Source organism: Lactuca saligna, chromosome 1 (genome assembly GCF_052625555.1).
Source record: "Lactuca saligna cultivar CGN05327 chromosome 1, ASM5262555v1, whole genome shotgun sequence".
NCBI classification, from domain to species: Eukaryota; Viridiplantae; Streptophyta; class Magnoliopsida; order Asterales; family Asteraceae; genus Lactuca; species Lactuca saligna.
Genome location: NC_136417.1, coordinates 174,387,613 through 174,411,556, shown reverse-complemented (window position 1 = coordinate 174,411,556; position 23,944 = coordinate 174,387,613). Strand labels below are relative to the sequence as shown.

The window sequence follows — 23,944 nt, the reverse complement described above, 5'->3', positions numbered from 1 at the left end:
TATATTAAGTCATTTTATAAGTAAATAAATAAAATTACAAAAGTCCAAACAAAAACATATATATATATATATATATATATATATATATATATATATATATATATATATATATATATATATATATATATATATATATAATTTTTAAAAAAGGCATTAAGTTATTAAATTTGGTTTATACCAAAATAAAATTAAAAGAAAAAAAAATGAAGAAAACAAAGAGAAGTTTCTTGGACTGAGAGACAACAAGATGTCGTCTATTTCAAAGTTCACCCATTCACATTTTCGTACAAGTTCATAAGCTTTTTTAAATTTACTCAAACCAGGTTTCAATCTTGAATCTAACAAACAATTCTGCGAATTACCTGTTGCTTCATAATCCAATTTCTCCACAAATTGGGTTCTGATACTGATGGCTGGTCGTTTTGATCCTAATCCCTTTGACGAAGGAGATGAAGTGAATCCATTTGCTGTAAGTCGTACATCTTATTCGAATCAACTTATTGCGTCTCATCCAACGCTTGATTCAATGTTGTTTCCTTGAGTTTTGTTAAGTAATTTTTGAGTTCATACTGTTTATGCTTCAGGCTAGGGTTTGTTTCATTATTTCGTTTGCTTAATTTGTTTCGAGATTGAACTTAGGTTATGATTGAGCGAATTCTATTTATTTTATAGTTACTGTGTTGATTTAAGTTTCTGGTTCTGATTTAGTTTCTGCAACTACTTGCTTCGTTTATTGAAATAATCGATACAAGTGTGTATGCGATTTTAATGTGTGTCCCTCATTAATCACAACGTTGATACTTATATACATCAGAGATCCGTTTGGATCAGATTACAGATAATCCTATCAGATTACAAAACAAACTAGAGATAAGAATTACATTCAAATACATAATAGCTAGATAAGAAGATAACGCTGATACACTTCAACATTTATACATGTGTAAATTGCAATAAATAGCAACATACATTCATTAGAGTAGTTGCCATTTGCTAAAAACCTGTACTTAGTAACTTTAACAAATAAAAACTGTTAGATTTCTATAAATATTTTGGAAAGTTGAGTGGTTTCTATAAGTGTTAAATGCATGAATCATGATAATGTACTTCCATTTATTTGTTTATATAACATCCTATTGTCAAAAATCTACCCACTTGTATAAAAATTATTTTGTTTTTTTTGATGACATTGATATAAGTTTGTAAATGTTTCAAAGGGTAAATGTCACTAAATAGTAATCAAGTCTGAATGTCTGATGATTGTTCTACCTTTGAAGCCCGAACTTTTTTGAAAGGGTTTGAACTTTCAACTACTCAACATTCATTTTTGTTCAGTATTTATGTAGTTAGGTGATTTTTAACTTGTTACCTGTTGGAGTATGACATGACTTAGAGTGTTGCTGGCGTGGACTAATGATGTGTTCAGCATCTTTGAAACAGTTTTATTAAATAATATCAAAGTTTCAGTGTTGTTCTTCCATTGTTATGAAATTTTGTACCATAATTAGTGGACATTAATAAAGTGGCATAACAACTGTTATATAAAAGTTTGGTTTAGATAAAACACGTACCCATAAACCAATGCATTTAACCAAAACCCCCTAAATTTGTGCCAATGTTGCATAAATAATGCACCAAATATACGTAAAATGATGTTTACCTGTTCAACAGGGTAAAACACATTACAAAATTTCATAACAATGAAACAAAAAATTAAAAAATTTCGTAAGTATGGAACAAATTATAAAGCATGGTTACTATTTAATACATTGAACCCTTTTCCAAGTACAATGCTTCAACAAGAATATAAGTAAAGTTACAATGCTATAAATGAAAGAAGTGAAATTACGATGCTAATATGCTTTAATAAATAAACAAATGAAAGTATGTTGCTATTTCTTTTCAATTAGCTTTTTATAACAATTCTTGAAAGTTGAATTGTTATCATTGTTTTAGTAATAATGATTCTTATACATATTCAGGGAGAACAAGCTGGAGGAAAAGGAGCCGGAAAGTCAAACTATGGTGGAGGCCCGTTTTACACGACTGTAAGACCTAATTTTTTTTAATTTTTTTTTGCATTAAGTGGTGTATGGAATATCAGTGATTAAAAAATATTTGAGAAAATGAAGGAAATGGAAGGAATAAATAAACGTTGAAAGTCTCCTTTTCTCGACTTTTTGTGTTAAATCTTTCTTTCTGTATTAAGTCGGTAAGTAACATCGATATACAACTTACGAGATTAAGTTGTGTCCTTTTTAAATTTAAAAATGAAAAAGAAACTAAGTTTGTTGGTTGGGTTTTGCAGAGTGTTCCTTCTGCTACAAACTCTAGGCTTTCGCCTCTTCCCCACGAGCCTGTGGATTTCTATGATCGTACTGCGCCGGTTGACATTCCACTTGATTCAGCTGCAGTAAGCTCAACTTTAGATTTTATGAATTCACTTGTTACACATGAAATGACATCTTGTACTGTGTTTGGTTTGTATTTGACATGACATGACATGTTGTACTGTGTTTGGTATGTAGTTGACATGACATATTTGTGTTTGGTGTGTATTTGACATGACATGATATGACAAGTTGTACTGTGTTTGGAGTGTATTTGACATGTCATGGCAGGTTGTATAATATTGTACTTGACATGACATGACAGGTTGTACTATGTTTCATGTGTATTTGACATGACATGATATGACATGTTATACTGTAATGTTTGGTGTGTATTGGACTATGACATGGATTGATGTAGTGCAATTTCTTGTCCCAACCAAAAAAGGTAGGACATGGACTCACTCTCGATCTCATTGTTTGTGCAAAAGACGTGAATGCCCTTCGTATCTTCATGGTCGAAAATAGCCCTAGAAAGCTTGTATGCATGTAATCGACTAATTGTTGCTCCTAACTCTTACCCTCTATGGAAATATGTGTTGAAGGATCTGAAGAAGAAAGAGAGAGAACTACAAAGTAGGGAAGCTGATTTGAGGAAGAGGGAAGAGGTACTTTTTAATTTCTGTACATTTGATTTAGGGTTAAATGCGTAATTATGCAAACAATGTTTCATATTTTATTCTGTTTAATTATTCATTCCATTGTAGATAGTAAAACGCAAAGAGGAGGCAGCTGCTCGAGGTACTATATGCTCTTTATATCATTCCATAAAAGGAGTAGTTATGCAACCTTTTCAACAAATTGTTATTTAAATTAAGGGTAAAATAGTCATTTGAGTAATATTGTTGTTTCAGCTGGTATTGTTCTTGAGGAGAAGAATTGGCCACCTTTTTTCCCAATTATTCATCATGATATAGCAAATGAGATACCAATTCATCTACAGAAATTACAATATGTTGCATTCACAACATACTTGGGTATGTTTTTATTTATTTGCTCATACTTTTTGGAAAAATGATTTTTTTTTTTTAATATTTCAGAAGAGCCAAAAAGAAACACACATATATAGTTTTTAACTTTTTCTTGAATTACAATGTCCCCCTTAAGTAAAAAAGAAACATCACATCAAAAAGCACATGTTCTTTCTTTAAAATAATAAAGTAACATATTCTTTTTGTGATTATTATACTATTTTACTCAAACGTAACAGTTATAATATGTAAATTTATTGTAACTTAACTTCTAATACTATTTTATGTTATGAAAAACCTACTAAAATAAAAGTGACAATTTTTAAACATATAATAAAAACCGTAATATAAAATGTTCAATATTTGGGAAGATGATTGTACACTTGAGGAAATGGAAGAAATAAAAAAATAAGGGCAAATTTGTAAAACCATGTTGGGCTTAACTCATTTCTTTGACTTTCTTTATTAAGTTGTTCTTTTTACATTAAGTCAAAAAGAGACATGCATATATAGTTTTCATTGGATTACAATGTCCCCCACTATATAAAAAAAAAAAAACATTACATCAAAAAGTATGCCTTCAGTCTTCTAAAGTTTTAATAACAAAATAACATATTCTTTTTTTATTATAACATACGTAATACTTAATTTTTCTAATAATATTTTATGCTATGAAAACTTGCTAAATAAAAGTGACAATTTTCAAGCGTATAATAAAAATTTTAAAATGTCATATTAAACATTGGACTCATTTTCAAATTCTTGATGAAAACTTACTAAAATTGAAGTGAGAAATAATGTTACAATAATTTATCACCAAACAGGATTAGTTCTTTGCCTTGTTTGGAACATTGTGGCTACAACAACAGCATGGATCAAAGGAGAAGGTTTGTGTATATTAATTACTTTTTTTTTTTTTTTTTAATTTCCTAACTAAAACATTTGTTAGAGATTTATTGTAATTCTAATTTTTATTTTCTTTTTTACTTCAGATCCAAAGATTTGGTTTCTTGCTCTTATCTACTTCATATCAGGGGTCCCGGGCGCCTATGTGTTGTGGTATCGCCCACTTTATCGTGCTTTTAGGTCAATTCTCTCTCTTCATCTTCTTTATCAAATAAGGGCAAATTCGTAAAAGTCACAATTTAATGTGGGAAAAAAACATCTCATTTTCATGTTTTTTTTTTTAAAATTAACTTAAAGAAACAATCTTAACAAACCACACCTTCTCGTTTGCAGGAGCGAAAGTGCGTTCAAGTTCACTTGGTTTTTCCTATTTTACTTGGTAAGTCATTTTAGTTTTTTCTTCAGGGGCATTATGGTCTTTTTACATTTTTCCATCAACTTCTTCATGTTCTTTCTCCAGATTCACATAGCTTTCGTCATCTTTGCCGCTGTTGCTCCTCCGGTTGTCTTCAAAGGAAAATCTCTCGCGTAATCGCCTTATCTTCCTATTTTTAATATAATAATAACCAATAACAATATTACTAATATACCCTTTTGTAATCTTCATTTATAATTTTTTTTCCCTTTTGAAAACAGTGGTATCCTACCAGCTGTTGATCTTGTAGGCAAACATGCTTTGGTTGGGGTAAGTTTCTTGATGCAAGAAATAACAACATACTTTTAATTTTGTTTATTATTATTATTATTATTATTATTATTATTATTACGTTTTACTTAGATAAATTAAAGTAGGATGCTATTTTCCATTGTACTAATTACATCTATTTTTTGTTTAGATCTTCTACTTTGTTGGATTCGGTTTATTCTGTCTAGAATCTCTGCTCAGCATCTGGGTTATCCAGGTCAGATTTCTCATCGCTTTTCCCATTTTGCCCTTGCGGAAAAAAAAAGGTTTGAAACTTAAAAGGGTATATATGTCATTGTGCAGCAAGTATACATGTATTTCCGAGGCAGTGGGAAGGCTGCTGAGTTAAGAAATGAAGCTGCTAGAACTGCTGTACGAGCAGCAATATGACCATATCGCCCCTATCATTTCAACAGTATTTTTTTTTTTTTTTGGATTAATGTCAAGTCTTGTTGTTTGCTTTTTGAAAAAGTATAGAAAGATGGTGGTAGATTTGTCTCTGTAAATCTTTTAATTGTTTACAAGTGATGGTGATTCTTGTTTATTGGCATTCTAATTCTGAGGATTACTTTTACATTCACTAAATTTTCTATTTCAGATTATTGTTATAAAATTGTTTCAATTTTACAAATCACCATTGCTTTAAAAAAATATATATACTATAAGGTTAGTAACTTGGATGTTTTGTTTCAGTGAACAAAATGTTCGAGTTGCTTACCTTTTGTTAGTATTTTATTACAGAAATATATATATATATATATATATATATATATATATATATATATATATATATATATATATATATATAAGAGGAAAATAGTTTGGTGCCATTAATGATATTAACTCTTCTATTAATATATTATGGTCCTATGTTTTTACTTTTATATTTTGTCTTTCTTTATCAACCATATTGCTAAAATTTTACAGAAAACATGTAATTTACTAAGAAAATAATACAACTTGGAAAACATGTTTTAATTTTCTATAAAATCTATATACATATGATAATTATTTTAAAACAAAATTACCTGAATGGTACCTAAGGTTTACAAAAAGTCAAAGTTACAAAGTAAGTTACATCTTTGTAGGAAGATTTAAGCTCTAACTTGTTGATTTTGATGAATTAAACGGGTTTAACAGCTATCATGTTGGATATTTAGGTGTTAGATTGTTGCTGAATTTTAACGTGTTAGATTATAATTTAGAACTCGTTTCCTCGTGACATTGTATTGGTTTTAATTTTTAACTAGTAAGTTACTACCCCTGTTTTCAAGGGGACTAAGTTTGTGTAACGTTGAAAGTGTAAGAAGCAAACTGTAAATATATAAAAGTCATGTGGCAAAAGTGTTAAACCAAAATAGTGTAAGGACGAAATAGGGGAATATATTATAAGGGCTTGAGAGCGTAATTTGCAACTTTTCTATTAGCTGGGGACTATTTTTGCAATTCTTTTAAACATATTACATGTGTAATTTTTGTAATTTATTTTCTACGTATGGGTCAAACCTGCAAACATACAACAATCTTAAACATATGGACTATTTTTGTAAAAATAATTTCACATGAACGTTTTTCTATATATTAAAAAATTACACGGACTAAATCTATCAAAATCCAAAACCTTTGTAGTAGAAGATCGGTCGGTAGGCGAAAGCGGCCCGAAACCATTGTTAGGAAAGTTCTGTTTCCAAAAAAATACTAAAAATGTTTGTGGCGAAACTCCTAAAATGAAAAAAAAATGTATGGCATACAAACTTTCTAATTAATATATATTGTAGGTGATAATGGTTAAATGCTTGTTCATGTAACTACGTTGAATTTGACACGAATTATGTATATCCATTATATATACTATTAATCCCTAAAAGAGTGATGAACATAAAAGTTTTGGAATTTAGATTTCTACCACATATTTCTCTCCGTTTTATACATTTGCCACAACAATTTTTTAATGCTACACTTACCTTCTTCGTTATCATATCTTTTGTCATCCTTATCTTCTTACCGCCTTGCCGACCTTTAGACGAATAGTATTTGTTGCAGTTACCGATTCCCACCTTGCCTCCTCCTCTTCCAGTAGTTTTCCTTTCGCTTCTATAACTATCTTCCCTGACCTGACCTGCACAAAACTTTTCGTTCTCTCTTCGCTGCTCCGTTGGTCCCTTCGTACGAAGAAGGTGGATCTACAAGGTTTGTGGTGGTTTTTGTCAACATGGCTTATCTTCCACTCGCCACCATCGCCTTCCAATGGGATGGCATGCCTTCTCCTGCTTTCCTTTTATCTCTATTTCTTCTCAATTCCTTCTTACTTCCGTCCGTCTAATTTCGTTTCTCATCGCTCTGCAAAATATGGAATACCGCCATACGGATTGCCACTTCACTACCTCTTTCTTACCCAATAACAAAATCCGGTGTTTGAAATCTGACCATATCGTTCTGAGCTTCGATTAGTTGCTGATGGAACGTCGTCTTCAAAGCTTGCTACAAAAGACCTGACGGACCCGACAGTGGAGCTTGTATCGTATACTTTGTAGGTACCTTCCTCTGATAACTTCTTATAAATTCACTAATTTTCTTTTCTTAAAACCTAATTACGCTCTATTTCCACTTTTTCCACTTAATTTGAAGATATTGAACATGTTGAATTTGGATTTTGTTTTCGCAGGATTTGCAAAAAGAAGGTTTGAGAAAGAAAGCAGATCATGTAAGCCTCGTCATGCCTTCCCCCTCTTCTGTATTGTTATTTTTAACCTTTCTTGATATAAAGAAATACATTTTTGAATTATAGGCCATCTATGTTGTAAAGAAGCGATAATTGGAATGTCTAAACAAGAACTGATACATTGTTCAAAGAATTTGTTATTACTTGTAATTGTATTTCGTTATGTACACCACGTGTTCGATAAAATGCCCAACTCAAGTTTTTTTTAAACATGAGGTGATTAGGAGAGCCAATGTGTTGTAAGACGCTGCCAAATATGGAGGTACCATTGCTTTTTCCTCCTTTCCTCTTCTTTGTATATGTTTTGATTTCAGTGAACTGTATTATTTGAGATAATCATCGAATTGTTGTTTAATTTCTCTTTTAAAAAAGTAGTGTTAGGTAGATTTGGCCAGACTCCCCCTATGTTGTTGTGTGGTGAGCGGAACAAAAAAATAGGACATGGCAGTGGTGGTGAACACTGGAGAAAATTGTAAGGTCTCCATGTCAATTTAAGATTCCTACATACCTATGTTTCTGGTGAAGCTTAATTAAGTGTCTATTAATTTTGATATCTTTGATATTTTACAGGCATAAAATAGCCCCCTTAATGGTGGGATGCAGGAGAGAGGGTATAGAATCTCTCGCACATTTTACAATCTCCATTTTTGCTAATAAGGTTATGTATTGACTTATATCACATGTAATTCATTTCCTACTTTTCTTCTTCTTTAATTTCATTTTGTTTCAGGTGTATGTCGACTACATGAGTAGCTCCGACAACGAAGAGCTGGATCAGATTTTCACCTGAAACCAAGGTTTTAAAATACGGAATCGGGCCTCAAGGCGTTTACCCCTCGCCTCACGAGGCGTAAGCCTCGAGGCGGAATAAAATAATAATAATAATATATTATATTAATCATAAAAAACATACTAAAGTCCAATTTCAAACATAAAAGTCTTACTTAATGTCATCATCCCAAAAATAAAAAGATACTAAAATTCATAAGTCTTCAAATCATGCCAAATTAGTAAAACCAAACGCATAATAGTCTTCAAATCAAGCCAAATCAACAATAACGAAAAATAAGGAGTGACGAGAAGAGAAAAGAAAGAAGAAACGAGAGAATAAGGAGTGATGGCCGGAGAAAAATTAGGTCAAGTAAAGATATCACATGATTTCTAAGGTCAAAAAGTCCAAAAAAAAAAAACCCCAGAACGCCTCTTACGCCTCGCCTCGGAACGCCCCGCCTCGGACCGCTTTTCACCGCCTCACACGACTGAGGCGTGCGCCTCATTCTCCCCCTAAGAAGCGTAGCCTCAGAATCGTTTTTCGTCCGCCTCGCCTCGAGGCGTACGCCTCAAATGATTTTTAAAACCTTGCCTGAAACTATCAAATCCTGACTTCTTTTCATAACGGAAGTTAGTCTTAATCATTTCATTTCTTTCTCTCATCTTTTTCGCGAATAGGGTTTTTGAAATGATTTGGAGTTTTTACTTTTTTTTTTTTTTTTTTTGTGTTGAAGAAGCAAAAGCTTCTCACTTGTATAGTTATAAACATGGTTTTAAAGGGTTTGCGCCTTAGTTAAATGACGATCAAGCCCTTCAAATTTCGAGTAAGTTCAAGAAATTTTTACCCTCTTACTGTTTTATTCGAATTCCTAATTTTTATTGTCAGGTATTGAATTTGCGCAGCCTGACAAGCCCTATATAAGTTATAACATGACATGTTTGCTACTAGACCTACCAAATACAACTGATGCTTACTGTTTTCTTTAGGGCAGTTTGATCATTTCCATATGTCTCCTAAGGTTGCAGCAAATTCAGTGACATATACGATGAAGATTTTTTTATAAAAACATTATTCAACATTTTTTTTTTCATAAAATTCAAAAATGTGAAATTTTAGAGGTTCTTTTTGAAGAAGAAAGTAATTGTATCTTTGTTATCAAAGAAGAGAGAACTTCATGAAGTTTAAAGCTCCAAGAAAATTTACTAAACAATTGCTGGTTGTTAATGCCAGGGATTACAAGATGCCTGATAATGATGTCGAGTAATTCCCAGTCACCTCCGGAATGAGTGTTTCCAGCAGTGGATCTTTGACAACTCCATTGTCAGAAGCATCCAGGAGTGGAATGGTGCAACCATTGGTTTCTCCTTTAAGTAGTAGAATGGTATTACCACAAGTTGCCAAAACCAGTGAAAGTGTTGGTGGTGGGGAGAGTAGTGAGGGTGGTGGTGTGACAGGGAGGGTGTTTTATCACCTTCTGGAGTTCCTGGAATACAATGGCGACCTGGAATTGGAAATCCATTCCAAAGTCAACATGAAGGGGTATGTTTTACTCTGTTTTGTCCATATGTGATTGCCATGCCTAATATGATGGAATCGATGTGGGAATGGAATGGCTCATTCCATTGGAAGTATTCATAAAGGAATATTCCATATTTTGTCACCAAAAAAAAAGGAAAATAGTTGCATAATTCATATAAAAAAAACTTTATATTTTATAAAAGGATAAAAAAAAAAGTATATGAGACATTGTGTATATAATAAATATTTAAACCTCAACCAAACGATTTCTAGTCCAGTAATATCAGGTGTTGTCGTTTCTTTTTAAGGATAAGGTTAAAGTCCCGTTATGACCATAGGTAAAAATTAAGAGTGTTAGTTTATGAGTAAAATAATATATATTTGCCGGTTCAAAATAAATAAATAAATAATTTAAACCTCAAACAAAATAAGGAACGTGCCCTTATGACTTAATAGATCGAGTGTCAGTTAATATCCGAGGACATTTAAGCTTGTCTCTTGTAAGTAAATACTAAATACTAATTTATTCTTCTTAAACAAATATCATGTTTGCAATTAACATTTATTTTCATTTTAATATTTTGACTAATAATAATAAGTCCTACCACTCCAGACTTCAGTTAATACTTGTTAATTCCCCACGCGGAGGGATATAATTATAATTTCATTAAATATCACATGGTTCTTATATTACCAAATTTGGCTCCCCTTTTTTCTTTTTGCTCCAACTCCACTAGCTTTTTAATTTGGTAGATGGTACCAAAAAGTCTGAAAGATAAGTGATAACCCGTGTATTGTAAATGATTCAATCTACCTTATATATCCATAAAATGTTTAAGAAAAATAAAAATGATTTGTAAAAGATGTCTAATTTTAAAACATGTCTTAAAAATCTTATATTATTATTATTGAATATTTTAATAACTTTTAGTTGGAATATTTCTCTTAAATACCCTAAATTTTATTTTAGCTATGAAATATTAAATCAAATGTTTTGTCATTGATTTAAAGGTTAGGAGGAGTGGTGATACTTCTAAGACCATGCTAAAACATATCACATCATACATTTTATTTGCCACCTAAGTTTTTCTTAAAAAACACAAACAAAAATGAAGAAGAACCAATGAGAACCATTTGTTTTTTAGAAAAAAAAAACAAATACAAAAAGAAATGGACCAATAACAACTTTCATTTTTCTGTTGCTCCCTTTCTCTTCACGCTAAGCAAATAACGAAACGAGTTTTTCTTGACACCTCCTTTAGCACATGCTAGGGGGTGTAACATATACGTTTTGAAATCGTGTTTTGTAATGAATACAATTGTGAAATACTATATGAAATTGAGTGTTGAGTTCTAACAGATGGTTTTTACTAGAAATGAAGTAAAACTATGTTTAGAATCACTCAGAAAATATTGGAAGTCTTATGAGATTCCAATTAAAAGCCAAATAGTGAAAGTTAGCGAAAATATAAAATTTTAAATAAGTAAAATTTTATTATTTGATGTTGTATAGAATCTCGTTAGAAACTTGTAGGCGAAAACATCGTCGAAATCCGAGTTATAACGAAGAAGTTATGACCAACCGAAGATCCGCAACAAAACCGACATGGCGCCGAATGACGTAAAAAGTGAGTTTTTAATAAACTACTTTTTAGCCTTAGTAATCTAAATAAAAGTCGTAGTATTCGTTAAACCGAAAAAATCGATAAAAAGAACGCCAAAATCTGACTTCGTATGAGAAAGTTATAATTTTCCGAAGTTTCAACTTAGCGTAGACAACTAAAAACTCGAATTTTAGATCGAGCGATATTTGACCGATACATCCTTACCGAGAATTGAAGGTCTCGTCATTTGTAGTACAACGGTAAAAAGTCCGACGAAAACAGATGTCGGATGAAGAAGTTATGAATTTTTAACGGATTTTCCTGTCCCGGTCTGTTAAAAATAATAATATTAAAAATAAAGTCAAAATTAGCCGACGAAGTCTAAACCAAAATTGTAGAGCGTAATTTTAGCTACGCGTGCATATAAAGAACGTCAAAAACGGAGCTCGTATGCGAAAGTTATGGATTTTAGAAGTTCGGGGCTCAAAATTCGAGAATTTTCGCATGAACAATACCGACACGAAGCAGCTACGTCACCTCGTACAAAGCTACTGCGTCACCGGAGACGTGGACAAATCCGAAGCCGACGCGTGTCGCGAGTTCATTCGCCAAGGCCGAGGTCCAGCAGGAACGAGACACGTCTCGCATCGGTGGCCAGTCCGATGCGAGACACGTCTCGCCTACCAGCCTCGCATCCGAGCCACCCTGTCCGAGCCTCGCATGCGCGCCAACTCCCCTCCTCTCGCTTCGTGGCCTTCGCTTCTCCTGCTGCGTGCCCCTCGCTGCAGATGCCACCGAGCTGCTTCGTTGCTTGGTTCCTTCCCAGCCGACTTCGGCCTCGGTCCTATATAAAGGGAGGCTGCGAACCTTGCCGACTAACTTTGGAAATTTGCCACTTTTAGCCCCTCTTTTCATATTTTCTTCATTTTGACTTTCCCCGAAGCCCCGGTATCAATTTTAGCACCCGAGACCCCTGAGAAGCCCGAAAATTTTATCTTTTCGGTTTTGAAGCCCTACCTTTGTAGAGCCCGATTTTCAATTAAGCTCTCGATTTTCAACATAGAAAGACATATTTAAAGCCGAAGTGCTGTCCAAATTACTATTTTAACCCCCAGTTAACTTAAAGTGAGTTCAATATATAGGAACAATTGTATGTTATGTGTTATATGTGCTATGTGCTTTTCAGTGGTATTATTTTGAGTTATTTTCTCGTGTGATTTTATTCTCTATGTTTATAGCAATTGTAATACCTTTGACCATGTGATCAGTGAAAGGACTTAGATTCACATTGGTACTGGTACGTAGCCTCTGGCCATGTAGAGCATGTCTCCATAAGAGAATGACTTCTATTCTATAGCATTAACAAATGGTTAGACAGGACTATAAGCCTGAAATCTAACAAGATGTTAATCAGAATTTGCATGTCTTCTATGCCATTTGGGCCAAAGTATTATTGATGTATAGCAAGCATTGAAAAGTATATCTTTGAATAAAGTCTTTGATTGATATAAATGTTTGTCACATGATCTCACATATGTCTTGTTACTCTTTTTTGCCTTTGCCACACTGAAGTATATATATGGCATAACGTTATATTGTATCTATTATTGAATTCACTAAGCGTCACCGCTTACCCTATCAATGTTTAACAATTACAGGTGATAAGTAACTAGTATGTTCACATACTATTGAAAGATTTAGAATAGTTTGTAATAGTACTTTTGTACTACAGTTTATGTTTGTATAAATTACAATATCCTAGGTAGTTATGTAATATATATAACACTTTGTAATAGACGGTTTGTATCCAATAGTTTGTAATTCCCTTTATCAATGTAAAATATTGCTTTTATGAATATGCAAATAGCATGTTTTTGAGTAATGATATTGTGAAGTATGAAAGTTTGGGTCTTTCAAAAATACGAAAGTTGTGGTCTTTCAGGGGGTGTTTGCGTTGTGCTAGCGAGGGTCTTAGTGACCTCCACTCCCATTAACCTAACTGCACGAACAACTATCCATCTATATGAATGAATTGATGTTTTGACATTTTACTGTTTCTCGTAATCATTACTTTTTATTACATGAATAAGGTTGAGTGTAAACATTTTATTTCAAGATATATATATATATATATATATATATATATATATATATATATATATATATATATATATATATATATTTCGATTTATACCCCTTTTAAATATGTATGCAAGTTATATATCATTTATTTTATTTATTTATTTTATTTTGACATCTTAATTTAATTTAACTTATAGCTTTTAATAATTAGTATATGTTCTATCTTTAACATATTGATAGCATTATTATTGGGAAAAAAATCATTAAATAAATTAATTGACAAATTAAGATAGATTGAACGTAAAATTGCCACTGTTGAGTTTTTAAAAAACAATCATGTTGTAAATAAATTAATTGACAAATTAAGATATATTGAATGGAAAATTGCCGCTGTTGAATTTTATGCGATAGAAAAATTAAAGGTTATTCTAAATACTCGAATCCAATTCCATTTACACGACAAATTGATTTACTTGACATACTACAGTTAACACTTTAGCCACTTTTAATATATTAAATTAATTTTACCTTGTCAAAATCATTTATATATATATAAACTATTTGCTAAATTTAACAAAAACAATTTTTTTATTTATTTATAGAGATCTTAATAATTAATTATCAGACATTATAACCGTAGAATTGTTACAATTACTGTGTGTTGCAAATTGAGAAATGTAAGAATTTAGGCGAGCAACATAAAAAGTTTCTCATCCAGCAGACCGTGATGATCTGTTGTGATGCCAAAATGGCAAAATAGTAGGCATTGGATATGGTCCATGTAAATCAACATTCACATAATGATCACCTCTAACAAGAGCAATAACAACAACTCTATGAGTTGAGATGTCTTGGGACCAGGCCACAATGGAAAACATGTTGATGGACTATCTTTGCTTAGAAAAATAACTATTACACTATACTTGTTAGCAATGAGAAAGCTTGTGACCGGCATACTCAACCAATGATCTTTTGGTGCGAAATGTGATCCATTGAAATTCAATGAGTGATGTATGGTGTTTAAATCGTAATCAAAAATTTGTGCGTACTCAGCTGGGTGTGCTAAAAACTCATTCTGTAAATCTAAGCGGATTTGACGCCAATTATCTTCACTATAAGTGAGACACACAACTATTGCACGAAATCCACAATTTCTATCTCCCCTCACGTTTTGTATGTTTGTGACATATGTATGAAATTCATACGAAATTTCATTCATAAGTGGATTTGAATTACTTGTTCTTGGTTGAAGTACAAGTTATGCATCAATTGTTCTTGATTAAAGGTTGAGTTGAACATTGGAGGTTATTGGAACGAGTACGTACTGTGCCTATCCGGTTCCTGGTTTAGATAAAAAAAATTAGACAATATATAATCAGGCGTATAAGTAAAATACTACGTCTAGACGGATATTGAGTTGGTGGCGCTTGAGTCGGTTGATCTTGAGGTGGTGGATCTTGAGTTGGTGGGTCCTGGTTTAAATCGATATGAGTTTTCTTGAAAAGTTTCTTCTTTAAGGAGGGGCGCCCATGAGTAGTTTTGTGAGTAGCAGGTTCAGATGTTGAAGTTGTTGAGAACGTGATTAAGTTTAGTAACTTCCTTGATAAACTTAACTTAATAGGTCTTGATTGTTTTTCGTAATGAGCATTAAACATTTTTAGATCAACTGCACAATCCAAATTGTCATCTTCTAATGATTTGCATTCTATTAAATCAAGTTTCTTCCAAAATTTATCGACTGAATGAAGCGGCACACAATGACCTTTTTTTAAAAAATATAGCTTGTTCATGCGCACATGGCAACCTATAATTTGTACGTACTTGATATCCACAATTTTCATAAACAAATCCAAACTCTTTGGACACAATGGTTTTAGATGTGGTATTTCGTAGTACCGATGTACAATCAAAATTTTTATGCGCAAGACGCTTTTATACTTGTGTATTGTGACTCAACAACATCATCAATACGCTTCAATGATTTTGCAGTTTCTGATCGCGATGTTTCGACATATCTTTCTAACTTGTCATGTTGACTTTCAGCTCTATTAGTTGTGTGGTTGCTAAAGTTAAGAAACTTATCAGTCCATGCAGACACGAACTTTTCTTTGTGCGGTGTCAACCATGTTTTGTTTAGATAAACTGTAACATCCGGATTTCCAGGTATCATATTGTAATTGTTTATTTTGAATTATGAGGAGGGACTTGGCGAGTTAACGCTTAGACACGCCGAGTAGGATCGCGATTGTTGACTAGATTAATGAACGGACTCAACGAGTCGATGGGTGGACTCGACGAGTCCGTGCTGAAGTCAAAAGCCCTAAATCTCAGGGCATGTGCCTTATTTAAGGGACCTTATAGCCCTCATTTGCGGCTACCAATCCAGAGAGAAACCCTAGAGAGATTGAGCAAGTAGTGTGTGAGAGAGAGAGAGAGCTATTTTGATCCCTTTTTGTTGTGGTTTTGCAAAGAAGAAGGTGGTTCTAGCAAGAGAAGGTCAAGGGGATTGTGATTTTGTGGTTTTCAAGCTTGGGTCTTCATTGTTGAGGTACTTAATCGACCCCTTCTTTTGTTTTGTACAAATCCTTGAATCTAGGGTTTTCTATACCCCTTTATTGGCTTGAATTGATGCATATGTTGTCCCTCTTAGTGTTAGACTCTGGATCTGGACCTTTAGAGGTCCAGAGAGCATTATCTATCCAACTTTATGTTGTCCCATGGAGGAAATGAACCTAGGATGCCATTTTAGAAGCCATTTCACCAAAAGAAGCTTTAGATGCGTTGCATGAGTGTCAAGATTTGACCTTTACGTGATTATTGGACATGGGGAAGTCAGATATATAGGTTAGAGAAGCAGATCTGACCTCAGAAGGTCGATTGGGTGATTTTCGTGGAAGAAACTCATCGAGTCCATAAGGGGACTCGACGAGTTGAGTCGGGTTGCCCCACGACTCATGACTGGATATAGCCCATCGAGTGGAAGGTTCACTCGACGAGTCGAGTGAGGTTTAGAAAGATCCATAGTACATGCTTGGACTCACCGAGTCACCTATGTGCACTCGACGAGTTTGGTCAAAGTTTGACCGTTGACTTTTGTTGACTTTAGGGTTGGGTCAACACTTGGAATTTTGAACCATTAGAAGGGTAAAATGGTCTTTTAGCCTTCTAAGAGAAAATTGGAACGAGCTAGTCTAGCCTGGAGATCCGTTATTTATTTGAGATGATTGCTTATATGTTTAGGCGGGGTTAGGTCATTGTTACGAGGTTCAGGGATACCGAGCACGTGAGTTGCTAAACAGCATACGAGGTGAGTCTTCTCACTATACTTTACCTAGAGTGGTAACTATGTGTGACCGGAAGGTCTTATATGTTATGCGGAGTATGTGATATGTATGTGATGCGCTATGTTATGAGTACCATGATATGGACCGGAAGGTCAACAGTGTATGGACCAGAAGGTCAAGATGATGAGGACCGGAAGGTCTACCAGAGTTGGGACGGAATTCCCCTGAGACACATGGATCGGAAGATCCCATAGAGTTATGGCCATGAGTGGCGAATGTGTTGTATGTGGTATTTTGGGGAACTCACTAAGCATTTATGCTTATAGTGTTATGTGTTATGTGTTTCAGGTACTAGCGATGATCGCGGGAAGGCGCTGACATGATCCGCACACACTGGCAGAAGATTTAATTTATGATCTTGGGATATGTTTTTATCGTGATGACATTTGTTAAACTTGAGAATTTGAGAATTTTGAATGATTTTTATGTTATTTGAAAAATGAAAATTTGTTTTGAAAATTCATGTTGTTATAAGTTGGTATCCGAGCCTTAGTTTGAGGGATTTGGATGCACCTTCGGGCGTATCTGAACTCAAACCGAGGATTTGAAAAAGTTTTCACACAAGAAACAATTTTTCTAAAAAGTAAAAGAAGTTGAGAAAGCGGAAAGAAGCAGTGTGTACGATCAGTCAGCGCCCGAACGGTGATTTCCCAAAATACCCTTACGTTATGTGTTATGAGATATGGTATGATATGTTATGCATGCTAGAGTAGGCTAGGTATTCATATTAGGACTAGAGTGGCCTGATCTGTGATGCCTTAGCCTGGGAGATTACTGCTGCTATGAGATGCTTGAGAGTGAATAGGTAGCAGTGAGGAGCTTAGGAGAGGCCTACCGAAGGGTAGCCGGTGCTTAGTGAGAAGTAGAGTAATTGTGATTTGGGATCCTAGGAGGATGACTTGGAATGAATGTTGATGCGGTGTGGAAGGTAGTATATGGCCCGTACTACTGGAAGCACCGGATCAGTGCGCAGTCTAAGTAAGAATCCTTAGGGTACTAAGGAACGAGTAGGGTTGGGTTGTCGAGTGTGAGTACACTCGAGCAAGTCTCTAATATTTTTATGTTGTATTTCAGAGACATCATGGTTGCGACACGCCACAGACCAGAGACCAGCGGTGTGAGTGACGAGGAGATTCGTCAGATGATTCACGAGGAGGTGGCTGCGGCTATCCACGCAGAGATACCGGAGATGTTTGGGTCTATCAAGACCACTTTGATTGAGACGTTTGACGAGAGATACGCAGCGGTTATTGAGGTTGCGGCTGCTGCAACTATTGCAGCTGTGGTTGTTGCTAGACCTCAGGGGGTGACTCGATGCTGTTCCGGGAGTTCAACAATGCGAAGCCACCGGAGTTTAATGGGACACAAGATCCTATTGTTACGATGAGATGGATTTCTGATATCGAGGGATGCTTCTACACTTGTTTGTGTCCGGAGCATTTGAGGGTTCGGTTTGCACTAAACCAACTTTGCTTGGGAGCGAAGGACTGGTGGAAGTTTGTGACGACGAACTTCACTCTTGCAGAGATTTCTGAGGTGACCTGGGAGAGGTTCACCACCATGTTCAGAGACGAGTACGTTCCCCCGATAGAGAGGGAGCGGTTGGCACAAGAGTTTTTGTCCCTCAGGCAAGGGACGGAGTCAGTTACTGTGATCACACGGATGTTCCATGAGAGGGCGTCTTTTTTCCTTGAGCACGTGTCGTCTGAGCAGGAACGCATGAGCCGGTATTTGAGCATTTTGAGGAGGGACATCTGGTAGTTCATGGCGAACTCGACTTACCGGACATTTGCTGAGCTCCAGGAAAATACCCAGAAGAGGGAGATTGAGCTGGAGACTCAGGCCAGGGAGGAGGGTGAGTCTCATGGGAGGGATAGGCGGCCGGTACAGTCTCAGACGACAGCCAAGCAGGCTAAGCCCGCCGATTCGAGATCTGGAGGCAAGAAGAGCCGCACCTGTGGGAAGTGCGGCAAGGGACATGATGGAGTCTGTCGGTCGGGTGCTTGCTACAAATGTGGCGAAGAGGGGCATATAGCCGAGGAATACCCCAAGGGATTTATGGTTTGCTTTCATTGCAACCAGACGGGCCATTGGAAGGCCGAGTGCCCGCACCTGCTACATGGATCAGCGCAGGGACCTGCCCCTGCTACTACACGAGCCATTGAGGGTCATCCAGTGAAGGCCGAAGCACCGAAGGCACGAGGGAGAGCCTTCCAGTTGACAGCGAAGGAGGTCCACGTAGCGCCCGACGTCGTGGCTGGTATGTATTCTTTCATTTATTTATGCCGAGTTGAGATATTGTGCTTATTTTATGATATGCGTAGTTACTTTTCTTGTGAATTATGTGCCTGCTTTGGTGTTATTTGACTCAGGTGCGAGTCGATCATTTGTGTCGTTAGTGTTTAGTCAGCACATCAGTATTCGACGAGAGGCATTGAGTCGACCTCTACGAGTTTCCATAGCTAACGAGCGAGGGGTGTATGCTACTCATGTGATTCGAGGATGTATATTGGAGATCTTCGGCATTGAGTTTCCGATAAATCTGGTCCCGATTGCAATGGGGCACGTTTACGTTATAGTAGGCATGCATTGGTTGAGCCGATTCGGGGCGGTTATAGACTGCGAGCGGCAGATAGTGACGATAAGAGACCCTAGTGGGGGAGTGTTGACTATATGGTGAGGGTACATGATGTGGGTCAGCATTCTGTTTGGCTGCTAGAGTGAGGCAGAGTCTGCGGCATGTCTGCATCGGGTTTGTAGCTTATGTGATGGATACACGAGTGACCGCGAAGAGGCCGAGTTTGATTGATGATGTTCCAATAGTGCGTGAGTTCCCGGATGTTTTTCCCAAGGAGTTTCTGGGAGTGCCTCCCGAGAGGCAGGTGGAGTTCCGCATCAATTTGGTTCCGGGGGCAGCGCCTTATCCCCTTGCGCCGCCAGAGATGCATGAGTTATCCTCGCAGCTTCAGGAGGTGCTTGGAAAGGGGTTTATTAGACTGAGTAGCCTGCCATGGGGAGTGCCAATTCTTTTTGTCAAGAAAAAGGATGGTTCACACTGGATGTGCATTGATTACCGGGAGTTAAACAAGTTGACGGTCAAGAACCGTTATCCATTACCGAGGATTGATGATCTGTTTGATCAGTTTCAGGGAGCGTCTTGGTTCTCCAAGATAGATTTGAGGTCTGGATATCATCAGATGAGAGTGATGGATGAGGATATCCAGAAGACAACATTCAAGACTCGTTATAGGTATTACAAGTTCGTGGTGATGCCTTTTGGGCTCACCAATGCACCGGCAACGTTCAAGGATCTCATGAACAGGGTTTGCAGGCCGATGTTGGATCAGTTGGTGATCGTGTTTATCGACAATATTCTGGTATATTCGATGTCTAGAGAGCAGCATGAGGAGCATCTGAGAGAGATTCTTGGAGTATTGAGGTCGGAGAGGCTTTTCGCAAAATTCTCCAAGCGTGATTTCTGGTTACAAGAGGTCCAGTTCTTGGGAGACTTCGTTATCCAGAATGGGATATTGATCGATCCGGCCAAGATTGAGGCGGTTATGAGATGGGAGGTGCCGAAATCCCCTACCGAGATCAGAAGTTTTCTGGGGTTGGCCGGCTACTATCGGAGATTTATCAGGGATTTCTCCAAGATTGTCGTTCCTCTCATCAGAGATTTAGTTGGGGTCCAGAGTAGCAGGCCTCATTTGAGACGCTTCATCAGAGATTATGCGAAACCCCGGTATTAGCCCTCCCGGAAGGGATGGAGGATTTTGTGGTGTATTATGACGCATCAATATATGGGTTGGGCGCGGTGCTTATGCAGAGAGGGTACGTGATAACGTACTCATTAAGGCAGTTGAACCTCACGAGGTGATATATCCCACCCACGATTTGGAGTTAGGGGTCGTGGTGTTCGCCCTCAAGATATGGCATCATTATTTGTATGGGGTTCGGTGTATCATATACATGAACCACAAGAGCTTGGAATATTTGATGGATCAGCCCAACCTGAATATGTGCCAGAGGAGATGGTTGGATGTGGTAAAGGATTATGATTGTGAGATCCTCTACCATCCGGGCAAGGCTAACGTTGTAGCCGATGCCCTGAGCCGTATGGCGAAAATTGCCCCGATACGAGACATTTGTATGAGGATGACGGTGATGACTCTAATGTTGGATACCATTCGAGAGGCCCAAGTAGAGGCCGTGAGATCAGAGAACCGCAAGAGAGAGCGAGTGATTGGGCAGGTATCAGAGTTTGTTACCGATAGCCGAGGACTTATGACTTTTCAGGGTCGGATTTGGGTGCCGTTTTCGGGTGGGGAACATACCATCCTAATGGAAGAGGCGCATAGATCGAGGTTCTCGATCCATCCCGGGGCCACTAAGATGTATTTAGACCTGAGAAGAGACTATTGGTGGCCCTATATGAAGAAGGATGTTGCATGGTTTGTTGAGAGGTGCTTGACTTGTCGCAGGGATAAGGTCGAGCACCAGCATCTGCATGGCAAGTTGCAGCCACTTGAGGTTCCCCAGTGGAAGTGGGAACATATTTCTATGGATTTCATCACCAAATTGTCGAGGACAGAGAGGGGTGTTGACGTAATTTGGGTGATCATTGACCGGCTGATGAAGAGTGCTCACTTCTTTGCTATCAGTGAGAGCTCTTCCGCAGAGAGGCTAGCAGAGATTTATGTGAGAGAGGTGGTGTCGCGGCATGGTGTACCGATGTACGTTTCACTTCCAGGTTCTGGAAGAAGTTTCATGAGTAGTTGGGTACAAGATTGCATTTCAGTACCGCATACCACCCACAGACGGACGGACATAGTGAGTGGACAATTCAGACGCTCGAGGACATGCTTCGAGCATGTAAGTTGGACTTCAGAGGAAGTTGGGACACGTACCTACCATTGGCTGAGTTTTCCTATAACAACAAGCACCATTCGAGCATTGGTATGCCTCCCTTCGAGTTGTTGTATGGGAGGAGGTGTCAGACTCCCATCTGTTGGGGAGAGGTAGGGCAACGAGTGATAGGTAGCACTGAGATAGTGCTTCAGACGACTGAGAAGATACAACACGTTAGGCAGAGATTCCTTACAGCCCAGAGTCGCCAGAAGATTTATGCAGATAGGCGACGATCCGAGCTTGAGTTTCAGGTTAGAGACTTCGTACTTCTGAAGGTGTCTCCTTGGAAAGGAGTGATCCGATTCAGGAGGAGGGGCAAGCTGGGGCCCCGGTACATTGGTCCTTTCAGGGTGACCACAAGGGTGGGTAGGGTAGCATATTGTTTAGAGCTACCTACAGAGTTGGGCTAGATACATGATACGTTCCACGTGTCTCAGTTGAGGAAGTGCATAGCTAACGAGTCGGCAGTGGTACCATTGGAGGATATTCAGGTGGATGCGATCCTGAATTATGTTGAGAGGCCAAATACGGTGGTGGATCGGAAGATAAATGTTATGAGGAACAAGGAGGTGCCCCTGGTTCAAGTCCAGTGACAACATCGGAAAGGATCTGAACTGAATTGGGAGCACAAGGCAGAGATGTGGGAGCAACACCCTGAGTTGTTTGCAGAATGAGACTTTGAGGGCGAAGTCTGATTTTAGTGGGGGAGAATTGTAACATCCGGATTTCCAGGTATCACATTTTAATTGTTTATTTTGAATTCTGAGGAGGGACTCGACGAGTTGACGCTTAGACTCGTCGGGTAGGATTGCGATTGCTGACTAGATTAATGAACGGACTCGACGATTCTGCGTTGAAGTCATAAACCCTAAATCTCCGGGCCTGTGCCCTATTTAAGGGACCTTATAGCCCTCATTTGTGGCTACTAGTCCAGAGAGAGAAACCCTAAAGAGCTTGAGTGAGTTGTGTGTGTGTGTATGTGTGTGTGTGTGAGAGAGAGAGAGAGAGAGAGCTATTTTGATCCCTTTTTGTTGTGGTTTTGAAAAGAAGAAGGTGGTTCCCGAAAGAGAAGGTCAAGGGGATTTTGATTCTGTGGTTTTCAAGCTTGGGTCTTCATTATTGACATAGAAAATCGACCCTTTCTTCTATTTTGTACAAATCCTTGAATCTAGGGTTTTCTATACCCCTTTATTGGCCTAAATTGATGCATATGTTGTCCCTCTTAGTGTTAGACTCTGGATTTGGACCTTTAGAGGTCCAGAGAGCATTATCTATCCAACTTTACGTTGTCCCTCTTAGTGTTAGACTCTGGATTTGGACCTTTAGAGGTCCATAGAGCATTATCTATCCAGCTTTACGTTGTCCCATGGAGGAAATGAACCTAGGATGCCATTTTAGAAGCCATTTCACCAAAAGAAGCTTTGGATGCGTTGCATGAGTGTCAAGATTTGACCTTTACGTGATTACTGGACATGGGGAAGTCAAATATATAGGTTAGAAAAACAGATCTGCCTTAGAAGGTCGATTGGGTGATTGTCATGGAAGAAACTCACCGAGTCCATAAGGGGACTCAACGAATTGAGTCGGGTTGCCCCGCGACTCGTGACCGGATGTAGCCCGTCGAGTGGAAGGTTCACTCGACGAGTCGAGTGAGGTTTAGAAAGATCCAGAGTACACACTTGGACTCGCCGAGTCACCTATGTGCACTCGACGAGTTTGGTCAAAGTTTAACCGTTGACTTTTAGGGTTGGGTCAACACTTAGAATTTTGGACCTTAAAAGGGTAAAATGGTCTTTTAGCCTTCTCTCTCCCTATGTCGAAGTTTTTCGTCTGCATTGTAGATAGTTTTGAGAGTAGATACGTTTTTCGGATTTAAGTTTTTTAGTGCAGATAATATATCGTTTGGTTTGAAAATTTTTTTCAACAAATCTTCCACTATTCGACATTCATTTTCAATTATCTGTCGTGGATAATAATGACCTTCTAAATATGATGACGGCTCATGGTTATGAAATTCACATATCATTTTTATCTTCCAAGAA

At 37.1% G+C, this 23,944-nt stretch overlaps 1 protein-coding gene and 1 long non-coding RNA gene across 7 annotated transcripts; both read left to right on the top strand.

Annotated features, from left to right (window-relative positions):
* Positions 1–250: 250 nt before the first annotated feature.
* On the top strand, positions 251–5,496 carry LOC145046281 (secretory carrier-associated membrane protein 3-like). The gene is made up of 13 exons (XM_078994576.1): positions 251–469; positions 1,983–2,048; positions 2,309–2,413; positions 2,936–2,998; positions 3,098–3,131; positions 3,245–3,367; positions 4,186–4,248; positions 4,354–4,447; positions 4,601–4,646; positions 4,728–4,795; positions 4,904–4,952; positions 5,104–5,169; positions 5,256–5,496. The coding sequence occupies exons 1-13, from the start codon at positions 410–412 to the stop codon at positions 5,340–5,342; spliced, it is 924 nt and encodes a 307-aa protein (XP_078850702.1). The 5' UTR covers positions 251–409; the 3' UTR covers positions 5,343–5,496.
* Positions 5,497–6,919: 1,423 nt separating this feature from the next.
* On the top strand, positions 6,920–13,424 carry LOC145046269 (uncharacterized). Of its 6 annotated transcripts, none has more exons than XR_013681985.1 (8): positions 6,922–7,482; positions 7,618–7,656; positions 7,741–7,936; positions 8,050–8,146; positions 8,245–8,332; positions 8,405–9,075; positions 9,180–9,269; positions 9,677–13,424. It is a non-coding gene; the product is annotated as an uncharacterized LOC145046269 (long non-coding RNA). The 6 variants fall into 6 exon arrangements; XR_013681989.1 differs by having other exon boundaries at positions 6,923–7,482; positions 8,405–8,471; XR_013681987.1 differs by having other exon boundaries at positions 6,920–7,482; positions 8,050–8,151; positions 8,405–9,269.
* Positions 13,425–23,944: the final 10,520 nt, after the last annotated feature.

Coding starts and splice junctions, on each gene's coding strand:
- LOC145046281 (XM_078994576.1), top strand. CDS start 410: ATGGCTGGTCGTTTTGATCCTAATCCCTTTGACGAAGGAGATGAAGTG. Junction 470..1,982: donor ATGAAGTGAATCCATTTGCT/GTAAGTCGTACA, acceptor ATACATATTCAG/GGAGAACAAGCTGGAGGAAA. Junction 5,170..5,255: donor TCAGCATCTGGGTTATCCAG/GTCAGATTTCTC, acceptor GTCATTGTGCAG/CAAGTATACATGTATTTCCG.